Here is an 11912-nt window from a genome sequence, read left to right on the forward strand (position 1 = left end):
GGCCTCTTCTCCCAGGTAACCAGCAATAGAACAAGGGGACACAGTCTCAAGTTGTGCCAGGGTAGGTATAGGCTGGATGTTAGGAAGAAGTTTTTCACAGAGAGAGTGATTTCCCATTGGAATGGGCTGCCCAGGGAGGTGGTGGAGGCACCGTCCCTGGGGGTCTTCAAGAAAAGACTGGATGAGGCACTCAGTGACATGGTCTAGTTGACTGGCTAGGGCTGGGTGATAGGTTGGACTCGATGATCTTGGAGGTCTTTTCCAACCTGGTTGATTCTATGATTCTATGATTCTATGATTCTATGATTCTAAGTTAGCCCTTCCCTTTTCTAAACACACAGTTCATTTGTGCAAATCTTCCCAAAATAACTTTGGTGTTGGGATGCCAGCCACAATCCTGCCTCATACCTGGCTGGACTGAGATCAAATCCCTAAGAAGGACTTAGCAAAACTTTTCAGGGCCAAAGAAGCAAACCATACAGTAATTTTCCAAGGATGACATGATCTGTGACTAAGAGAATTTGCATAATTTCTTACATTTAACTGGGAAAAAAATAATCAATCAGTGGATCTCATTTACCACCCAAGACAAGTCACAAAAAGAGCTGCATGAGAGGTGATGAATCTCTTACTAACCTCTCTGTTATCTCCTTCTGTTGGCTATACTGGCTCTTTAGATTGGCAAACTTGAAATTCCTTAGCCTGGCAACAGCTCTCATCAGTTTCCATTTCCCCTTTATACTCTGAGAAGAAGGGCATAAATAGTTGCCCACATACAAGTTTTTTTCCCTCACATCTTATACCGAGTTGAAATTTCCACAACCGAAATGCTGCTACGATTTCACTAGCAGACACAGCTCACCTATTTCCCATTTGGTCAAACATGCCACAACAGAAGTAGCTCAGAAGCATGGGGTGGACTGTAGATCTCAGTGAAACATCATCAGTCTACTAGCAATACCATGTATTTTCTTTAGAGATAGCTTTAACATGTAGCAGGGTTTTTTGTAGCTCTGCTACCTCAGGAGATAAGGGATGTGATCTCCCTACATAGGCTTTTACTCCACACAATGGGAAATGTCTTCTGCAGCCAGACCTATTTCAGGATCTCAGCCCAGGATCCAGCCCTCACCTCACACCAGCTTCTCATAGTCTGTACCCAATTGCATGTTCTTTCCACCATCTCAGTGATGGCTGAGAATGCAGAGGAAAAAACAACCGTATGAAGAGTTTTTCTGAGCCAGTTTAGAGGAGCACATAAAGGTAGAACTGTCTCCAAGGAGAATAGACTTTTTACCTTGAAAAGCCACTATGGAGGAACTGAAATAAACCTTTTTCCAAAGGATGTTTATGCTCTGAATAGTTCAGTTGTCTGAAAGCAAATGGCATGGGATGGAGAGAGAGGAGCCACAAAACCAGGTGTCTGTGTAGCACAGCAGCTATGGACTTTGCAAGATGTTTCTTATCAAACAAAGCACTTCAAATGTGCTCCAAAGTAAGCCAAGCACTTCAAGAGAAACTACTGTTCTGTCTGCAAACCAATGTTCTCCTGTACTGGTGTACATTAAAAACCCACAACCCCATCCTAGTCTGGATGCCTTTATCCAAGTATGAGGCTATTTATCTTTGTATAGCACAGTCTGACCAAAGAAGGAATAACCTGACCCAGGTAAAAATGACAGCTATACATAGGTGTAAAGGGCTGTACTATCAGTCTCTGGGCTGCATTATATAACTATGCTAGTTTAAAATTTTGTCATTCCAAATGACATTGTAATGGTTTCAAGACCATACACAGACCAGATGTTCACTTCATTGAGGCTCAAGGCCTCCCATGTACTGCCATTTCCTGCACTGCAAGTTTATGTCTTCTCAGCAACATACTCTGATCCTTCATCTGACTCTCCTGCCCACACACTGGATACAAGAAATGAAACTTGCTTCTTCAGTTACTATGGATTAGCAATAAACATAAACCCTACTTCTCAAGTACCCTAGACAAACAAGTCCCTATGCCCCTTTTTTGGTCTCTCTCAGCAGCTACATGAACAGCTTTGAGATTCAGGCTTTAGGAGTGAAGTCCAGCTGAGGAGGCTGATAAAATGCTCAGAGAGATGTCTGAATGAGAGGGATGAAGCTTTCAGAACAGAGTTTCAGTTCTTTAAAGGACATGACACGGCATACTCCAAAAAGCATGGCTTTTACTCAGGTTTTTGGCCAAGAACTCTCAGAATACCTAATCTATGTTTTTTTTATATCTCCATTTCTAGTGAGTTGTGTGCTTGCTGTAAAGCATAAATCTTTTTCTGTCAGAGTAACTTCACAGAAAGAAAAGAAAGCCTGTATTAGAGAACTCAAGTTCCTAGGAACAGGAGCAAGTACATTCTGGTGCTGAGAACTTAAACACACACAGAGTAAAATCCTTGCTGACCTCAGTTTCTGCTCCTGCCTCTCTCTGAGCCTGGGGGACAGCTAAGCGCCACATGAAATAGCTCCAGGGGCTTACAGGTCCTTTACTGAGGCAACCTCAAATTACCTCTAGTTTAATATGTCAGGCTACAAGCTGCAATGGTTAAGGATCAACTTCATGTGCAATTTCACAGCCTCTGAGAAGGGAACACGTGAAAAACTAATTGGAGACAGCTATTGATTCAGCTCTCTGCTCTTAATTAACTTGTATTGATGCCTCAGTATTACTGAAATAAAATATGGATCAGCCTTAAACTTTGAGTTAGTTCTAAATGACAGATTAAATCTTGAACTAGGCCCTTGCAAAGCTCTTCGTTTCCCTGACAGCTCACCTCTCAGCTTCTGGTGTACTAGCTGGAATGACAGCCTGTTCCAGATTTAACTGTGCACTGAAATGGACAGCTCTGTGAGTCATTTGCTAGACAGCCCTAGGTGGGTGGCACCCTGTAACAACCATCACTGGTGCTGTGGTACCATAATAGCAGTGAGGACTTTGCATTGTTGATCCACAGCTTTTCACACACAACATAATGTGCTCCAGTATTCTGAAGCAGGACCACCACTGAAACTGTATCTTCTCTGGATGCATTTATGAAAAGTTTGTTTCCTGATGATTCATAGGTGCTCAGTGATTATAGATTATTAGAATAAAGCTGAAAGACCTAAGAGCAGCCTTCCAGTACCTGAAAAAGGGCTGCAAGAAGGGTGGAGAGGAACTGTTTCCAAAAGCCTGTAGTGAAAGGACAAGGGGCGCTGGTTTGGAACTAGAGAAGAGTGAATGTAGAGTGGATATTAGAACACATTCTTTACCGTGAGAGTGGTGGAACACTGGAACAGCTTGTGCAGGGAAGTAGCTGAGGGCACATCCCTGCACATAGTCAAGGTCAGGCTCAACAAGGCTCTGAGCAACCTGATCTAGTGAAGGATGTCTCTGCTGAATGCAGGGGTGTTGGACTAGATGATCTTTGGAAGTGCCTTTAAACCCAAGCCATTCTGTGACTCTGTGATGTAGGTGTGTTTTATGCTGTAAGTACTGAAGGGCTTTCAGACTGTACAGGGAGTTTGGCAAAAGCCAGTGTGCATTCATGTAGCACAACAGCACATCCCTAAATCTCAGCTTTCATTTAATAAAGTAACATCTCTTGCTGTTGCAGTTCTGTAAACATCTGACAATGCAAGCAGCAGGTAACCAAGGCAGAGATGGCAAAGAGAAGTCTGGAGCAATAACTCTGAGGGGCTGCCTGCCAGCATCCCATCACCCAGTGGTGGCTTCACTGTAAATATTTTAAACAACCTTCTCTTACTGGGGTGGGGGAAAAGTGTGATGGATTGACACATTGTGATGATTTCATTTGTCCTCCAAAACCAGTGAGAATTTCTACTACTTAGAGCAAACCCAATTAAAAGGCAGCCCCACAAAACCCAGAGCCAAGGGCAAATTAAAGAAGATTCAAATGCAAAGGGCTCTCCAGAGTCCTGAGAGACACTGTCACACCTCAAGCATCCTGTGTTTTGCTGAGAGCAGCATCTCTTCCTCTGACCATGCAGTCAGCACTTGGGAACCTGTGAAAGAGTACCTCTATCTTTCATACTCTGCTGACAGCACATAATGTTTTTAATCAGAAATCAGAATATCTACATTTAACTCTTTGTAAATTAATAAATGCACTCCTCATATGGTGTGATCTTACTGTGTATATATATATATATATGTAGATGCAAAGTTTGCATTTCTTCAGGAGTGAGTAAATTCCTTTTTTGTTTCAGTGTAAATAAGATCATGACCATCAACATGACTTGGCCAGTTTGGGGCAAAGCTGTGCTGGGAGATCCTACTGAAAGTGTCAGAATCTTCTGGCTACCTTGAGGCTGTCATTGCACAAGGTGCTTTTGAGTGTCCATACATTTTGACTTCAAAATTAAAACAGGAGATAGAGCCCTCATTAGTGGCAATTAGTGCACTACTCCATGCTGGTACAGGCTCTTTAAAGCAACCTGTCCCAGCTGAACTCAGAAGGGAAATAGGAATTTTAGATGAGATGTGAGAACAAGAAGGTGCCTTATGCTCCAGCCAGCTTAAGCATTAAACACATTTCGTAAGCAAGGAGCACAGCCAAGCCCATCACCACACTTCTATAAAACTGACCTCAGTCAGTCCCCACTGAGATGTGTCTATGTGACTTGCTCACAGAACTGCTAAGGACAATCTCAGGAAGCTTCTTGTTAAGCTCTTTAGAAGAGACATGGCACAAACTGGAGTGATGATTTTTTTACTCGTAAGCATCTTGCTGCTGGACCAGACTATCGGCCAGGCTTCCAGACTCAAAACCAGGAAACACAGCAAGCGCAGAGTGAAAGGTACTGGGGTTTAACTGGAGGAGGGATAGGAGCTTATAAGCTGGGCAGGTTTACTATGTACTTAAACAGCACTGCATGAAGCAGGAATTAACATTATACAGATTCTTACTAACAAAGGACAGCTGAGTCCACATTATATTTGCCTTTAAAATATTTTCTGAGTTAGCCAGCCTAAAAATAAGGTGGCAGACTGAGCTATGGAAGCAGAGCAGTGTAGCAGTTGTAAATACATTGCTCTGTTCTGCCTATTCTTCTCCATCAGTGTTAATTTGGACTCAGAGGTACTGCTGAGAGCACTCTGGCCAATCATTCTTACTTACACAGTTATATTGACTAAGATCAGAAGAAAGGAAATTCACACACATATGGTGGAATAGAGCAGAATAACATTCAGTCTCCAAGGGTTATCGCTCAGATTTTTGTACCATTTCCCAATTTTAACAGAATGTCTGTCTAATAGTCCTGGAATATTACTTTACCTGTGTGACAAGTGCTGTGAAATGGCAAGTCAAACTAATGAAAAAGAATTAGCAGAAAAAAGATAAGGCAAATTCCCAGAGCAAAGCTTACAGAGCAAATAAAACCCCGATGAGTGTTGTTTGGCAATGTCTGTGTATTTAATTCAAAGACTTATTTCTAATAAAAGAGGGTATGATGGAGGTCACACTAATGGCAAATATTTAAACTCCCAGTCAATAGAAAAGCCACAGTTCTGATAAAGTCATTGTGCAGCATGATGACACTGCTCTGGAGCTACACAGTTACAGAAAAACCTCCTTGCTTCCTTCTCCTTTTGAATCTCTTTCGTTTTTAGCTTGGTGTCCTAGGGACAGCCTGCCGAGGCATTTGTGTTGCCTTGTTTGTTGGCTGTCAATATCCCACTACTTTTAAACCTGAAACAACTTGGCAGAAGAATGGAGCTCCTGAGGATAAGTTTCCTACTATTTTACAAAATTCAGACAGAGGGCCTGAAAAACAAACAAACAAGCAGATGTGCATTACTGTCTCACTACAATAAGGTTGCACCATGAAAAGGTTACACCAAGAGCTCTGCTTGCCCTGCTTTTTGCCTCTTTTGAAGCAGACAGAGGATGTGGACAGGGTATCATGAACTGGGAATCACAAGAATCAACCCCATGAGGAGAGGCTGAGGGAGCTGGGGTTGTTTAGCCTTCAGAAGAGGAGGCTCAGGGGTGATCTCATTGCTGTTTACAACTACATGAAGAGACATTGTAGCCAGGTGGGGGGGTGGCCTCTTCTCCCAGGCAGCCAGCAACAGAACAAGGGGACACAGTCCAAGTTGTGCCAGGGGAGGTCTAGGCTGGATGTTAGGAGGAAGTTCTTCACAGAAAGAGTGATTGGCATTGGAATGGGCTGCCCAGGGAGGTGGTGGAGTCACTGTCCCTGGAGGTGTTCAAGAAAAGCCTGGATGAGGCACTTAGTGCCATGGTCTGGTTGACTGGCTAGGGCTGGGTGCTAGGTTGGACTGGATGATCTTGGAGGTCTCTTCCAACCTGGTTGATTCTATGATTCTATGAAGAAGGAACATGGGGTGAGGAAGTGGGAGTTAAGCCTTCATGAACAAGGGAATCAAAGGACAGCTGGGGTTATCCCCACTGGCAATGGAAAGGAGCTTTCTGGGTGCAGCTGGAGGATTAGGTGGTGCAACACAAGTCTCTATGAACTGTGGTTTTGTTAGTTTTGCTATATCTGAAAGAGCTTATTTATTTCTTATGTTCATCACTGTAGCTTCTCAAAGGTCTGGCTACTGCTGCAATCAAATTGGCATCTTGTGCAATGGAAATGTTGTCTGATGGTGGTGGAACACTATAATGATTAAAAGAATGAGAAATAACAGGAAAAAACGGAGTTACATGTAGACTAGCTCCTTTCTTGTCCTAACATCTTCTTGGTGCTTTTGTAAATGCCACAAAATGGTGATCCAGGCTAAATTTCTGTTGCTTAAGCCACCAGGCCACCTCTGCACTGATGGAGAGAGGATGGCTCCTCCTCAAGAAGGAGAACTGCAGCTCAAAGTTTTGTGGGAAACTTTCATACTTACAGAATTGACATTTCCTTGGATACACACAACTGGTGTTCTGCTGTTATTTGTATCTCATGTATATATGCTTCAAAAAGAAACAGGCAAATTTTGCTGTAAACTCTATACTGGCACGCCAAGGAATGATTAGCTGCAACAATCCATGGTTTTCAAACAGGTGCTAGAATACAGTCCAACTGAAAATGAGATTTAACTGATAAGGGTGAAAGGTAATCAGGTTCCTCCTGGTTTTTATAGGAAAACTTGAGGAATCCTTTCATTAAGAAAAAAGCTTTAAAAGCAACCATAATATCTCAGCAGTACAGAAGCTCATGTTGTCTTTGAACAGTTTTTAACATACAACTTTTTAATCCTTTTTTTGTATGCATATCTGTTAACCTCTCTACATTTCTTTTATTGAAGAAAAAGATGACCTAAAGACTCAGATTGACAAATTGTGGCGAGAAGTAAATGCTCTGAAAGAAATGCAAGCACTTCAGACAGGTAAAGCAGTTTTCACTGGTCAATGGCTTCCAAAAGTCATTACCATCGTTCCTCTCTCCTTCACCTTTGTGCTTCTCTGTAACTGAAAAATACAGCTCCTTATGAGCATGGCATGCCACAGCTGTAACAGTGAGACAAATGCAGAAGGAAGCATTCAGGTAAAATCAAGTGAGAATTAAACTAAAGCAAGGACCACTTTCATCTTTGCTATGCACAGCCCCAAGCTGTGATTTTAGGTATGATCAAAGGCAATACAAAGAGGGTTGCTGTGCCTGAGAGTTTTGATGGACAATGATAAGACACAGGCTATCAAGGCAGACCTGACATACAAGGAAAGGCTCAGAGAGATGAGTTTGTTCAGCCTTGAGAACAGAAGGCTTAGGGGAGACCTTATTACCACGGACCAGTGTATAAAGGGTGGCTATCAGGATGATGGAGTCACATGGAAAAGACAAGGTGTGATGGGGACAAGTTGCTCCTTGGCACATTCCCACGGGAGTCCTAAAGAACATTTTCCACAATGAGAGCAATCAGACATTGGAATTACCTCCCAAGAGAGTGATGGATTCTCCTACATTGGTCAATTTTAAGACTCAGCTCAACAGGGTGCTGGGCCATCTTATTTTAACTACACTATCACCTAGAAAGGTTGGAAAAGATCACCCTTGGGGTCCTTTCCAACCTGGCATTCTGTGATTCTGTGAAATATCCATTGAAAAGGCTGAGAATATCCCCAAAAGGAAGTTAAAAGGGCTGAGCCTTTAAGTGAGCAGTTTGCAACACTCATATGTGAATGCTGCTATAAAACTTCAAAGTAACACCCACTGTGAGTTCAGAAATATCCTGTATCGATGTGCAGAGTCCTTCAAGCATTTCAAAAGCCAGATGGAAATTTCCAAGCAAAAGGAGAAGGGTAAATACACATGCACCTACTAGACAGTTGAGCTTTTTCAGAGCTGCTGAGACTTGGCATTTAAACATGTCCAAGAGGACACTCCAGAGGAAATGACATCATTCACATGAAAGAGAACATATTTTCCTTAGAGATGGTAATATCTGAGTTGTTCTGTTGTACCTCTTGGTTACATAGACCTTTTACAGCTCTACAAAATATTTATTTCTTTTAAGAATACTTTAGCACTTTCTTAAAAGAAGGAGCCTGTGCTAGACAAGTAACTCTTGTTTAGAAGTAATTCTTGTATTGCTTCCAGAAGGAGCTTGAGAGTAAGCTTGCAGTGGCTCAGAAATGAAAGCAGAGCTGAGAGATTTTTTTCTATCCTGAAAACTCTAAATTCAGAGCCCACACTGCTCAACTGCATTCAGATTTGGCAGAGAGACCTATCAACCCTCTAGCTCTGACTGCATTTATTAATGGCCTCACAATACTTGAAAAAGCAGCTGCTTTTTTTAGCTCTTGGATGTTTCCAAGACACATTACAATGTTGCCACACTCCATTTAGCAGTATGTAGCTTCTTCCTAAAGAGAGTCAGTCTCCACCATTACTGCAGCACTGCTGAAGTAGACAAGGTCTCTGATCTTCCCTATGAATATAAATGTGTTTAAGAATTCAATGCTTAGCAAATATGTTCATTACTTTTATCTGTCTGTTAGCAGTTAGAAAGGATAAAATCTGAAGGATAAGCCCTAATAGAAAATGATGACCCAAAATAGGCAGCTAAGGAATGCAATGGATGCTACAGCTGGAAATACTAAAAAACAAAGACCTATAAGATAAAGACCAAACCAGAGTTTGATCTCCTGTTGATCAGATACATAATTATTGTTTTACAAGAACAGATGACAGGAATTAGAAACAGATCATAGAAAACATGAGGACAGAAGATGTTCATATTGTTTTACAGTGTATTTCTAATAAGAGTACAAGATGAGTTTAAGCAATAAAAGAAATAATCTGGAATCCACATGCTGGATTCTGAAAATGATTGTTGCAGTTTATTGCAACCTTCCTTGTCTTAAAAGGAACATTCCTTTGAAGAAGGTTCTCATCTTCTAAATACTTTTCTTCGGAAAATCAGTTTTTAACATATCTGTACAAGGAAAGCTGGAAAGCAAAGTTCAACTATTCAACTCTGCAAGCCTGCCCATGCAGACCCTGGGCTGGGAGAACTCTGACAGCAGCTCTGCAAGGCAACTGTAGTTACATCCATCCCATTAGTTTTAAGACTGATGAAATAAGGTGAATGTGTGAGAGGAGGACTATTAGCTAAAAGAGGACATAACGTACACTGATGATGGGCCTGAATTATATTTTAACCCCTTGAAATAGAATCATAGAATCATAGAATCAACCAGGTTGGAAGAGACCTCCAAGATCATCCATTCCAACCTAGCACCCAGCCCTATCCAGTCAACTAGACCATGGCACTAAGTGCCTCATCCAGTCTTTTCTTGAACATCTCCTTATCCAGTCCTTGAGAAAATCACATTGCTGCAGGGAATCTGAGGCTAACTGCATACAAGGTCTTATATGAGCAGCAGGAAAAGCAGAAAAGTCTGACCTTCCTGCTACTTTCAGGCCCACTCTGTGGAGCTGAGCAGCTTTCACTTGCCAAGAGGTTGTTTTTCCCAATATACATTCAGAGAACTGTAATTTTAGGAAGCGTTATTTAAAGCTACAGTCCAAGCTTTTACTGAACTTGCAAGCCAATATCTATTCACAGTCTGTCTTCGTGGGACAAAGGCCCATAAGAAGTGCTACCTTGTATCAGAAAGCACCAAACATTTCCATGAAGCCAATGAAGACTGCATAGCCAGAGGAGGGACGCTGGCTATCCCACGGAACAGCGAGGAAACAAACACTCTGCGAGATTATGGCAAGAAAAGCATGCCCAGAGTGGCTGAGTTTTGGGTGGGCATCAATGACCTGATAAATGAAGGGAAATTTGTAGATGTCAACGGCATGGCTCTAGAGTACTCCAATTGGGATCGTGCCCAACCAAATGGGGGCAAGCGGGAAAACTGTGTCTTTCTTTCCCAGTCTTCACAAGGCAAGTGGGTGGATGAAGTCTGCCGCACTGCCAAAAGGTACATCTGTGAGTTTCTGATCCCATAGTTGCAACTACAAATAAGCATGGCCATGTTTTAAGTTATTATCATGCAGTTTAGACAGTGGCGAGTTCAAAATACCCACCTCCTGCATTGTACTCACCCTTTCCTGAAGCAGAGGTTTTCCTCTATTAATTTATTTTCTATCCAGATGCTGCAAATGTTAGCTTTAGTGAGTGCTCTCATTATGTACAGGAATATATATTATGTTTTCACTTGCACTGCACCATATCTTGGCATATTATTTCAGCCTGATGTTCAGATTGCTGGGATTCACATCCTGTACTTTGCATCTCCATGGTAGACATTATTTACTTGAACTTAGAATTCTAGTGAAGCAACTGAAAGCTCACAAGATTCCTGTATGGTGACAGGTGCCAGCACAAGGTGTAGGGATCCTTCCAGTTTCAGTGCCTAAGAGGGACTCTGGGAGTATGTGAGCTCCTGTGGGAAATGGCTATCACCCTTGCAGCATCTAACAAGATTGATCTGCGATCAAGAGTTTACAGGTTAAGAAAGCCAAAGGAAAGAGAAACATCTGATGTTAATTTTTAAACTACACAGAGTTAAAAATGACACACTACAGGAAAAAGGGGGAAGTAGAGGTTCTAAAATATCACTCAGACTAAGCATATTTGTTTCTAAATGTTTTAATTATGGTTAAATATTAGATGTCATTTGGAATGTTACCACAGGAGAAACCAACCTGAGACTAGATCACACCTCTACAAGGCAAGGCCTTGGATGTGCAAAAGCCTTTTCTCCTGCAGGATCAGAAAGAGGCTTCCTAATTCAGACAGTAACACTGTCTGAAAGCACAGGTAGAAAGGAAAGATCCCTCTTCTGAGCACATCACTGCTCACTCCCCTCTCCACATGGCAGGCAGCATGCCTGACTGGCACAAGAGAGCAGGAACAAAGCAGGGCTCATCTGGCCACATGCAAATTTTCACAAGTTAACACCTGACATTTGGAAAGGAAGTAAAGAGCACTGCTTCTCTTTTTGCTGTTCTTAACTCACAATAAAGATCTGCCTTCATGTCACAAATAGCAGTTTCTCCCTTGTGTAAGGCAATTTCACTTAAATATTGAAATATATTGCTGCTTGGAGGCTAAATCCTGCTTCTCTTTCAGTTGTGCAAGATTTTCTTCAATTATGCAATAAATTTGCAGTTACTGGTATTTAATTGTAGCAGTATTTTTGGCAGTTTATGCACCCATCTGAGGGTCATTCTTTCCTAGACCTTCTCTTGAAGATTCTGGAGGAGTACCATGTCTGGGCACATTACACTATGTCTTTTTTTTTCACAAGTGTACCTACATGCCAAAAGGCAAAATTTAGATCCCTGGCTTGCCTAAGTGCTGAAATGCAACTGTTCAATGCACCACTGAAACATCACAGTATCATCAGGGTTGGAAGAGACCTCACAGATCATCAAGTCCAACCCTTTACCACAACCCTTTACAACATATC

The 11912-nt window shown here is 41.9% G+C and overlaps 1 protein-coding gene across 1 annotated transcript; it reads left to right on the top strand.

Annotated features, from left to right (window-relative positions):
• The first annotated feature begins 4651 nt into the window (after positions 1–4651).
• On the top strand, positions 4652–11578 carry CLEC3A (C-type lectin domain family 3 member A). Its single transcript, XM_064159766.1, has 3 exons — positions 4652–4827; positions 7292–7372; positions 10055–11578. The coding sequence occupies exons 1-3, from the start codon at positions 4713–4715 to the stop codon at positions 10444–10446; spliced, it is 588 nt and encodes a 195-aa protein (XP_064015836.1). The 5' UTR covers positions 4652–4712; the 3' UTR covers positions 10447–11578.
• The last annotated feature ends 334 nt before the right edge of the window (positions 11579–11912 follow it).

The sequence above is a fragment of the Pogoniulus pusillus genome, chromosome 20, assembly GCF_015220805.1.
Source record: "Pogoniulus pusillus isolate bPogPus1 chromosome 20, bPogPus1.pri, whole genome shotgun sequence".
Taxonomy (NCBI): Eukaryota; Metazoa; Chordata; class Aves; order Piciformes; family Lybiidae; genus Pogoniulus; species Pogoniulus pusillus.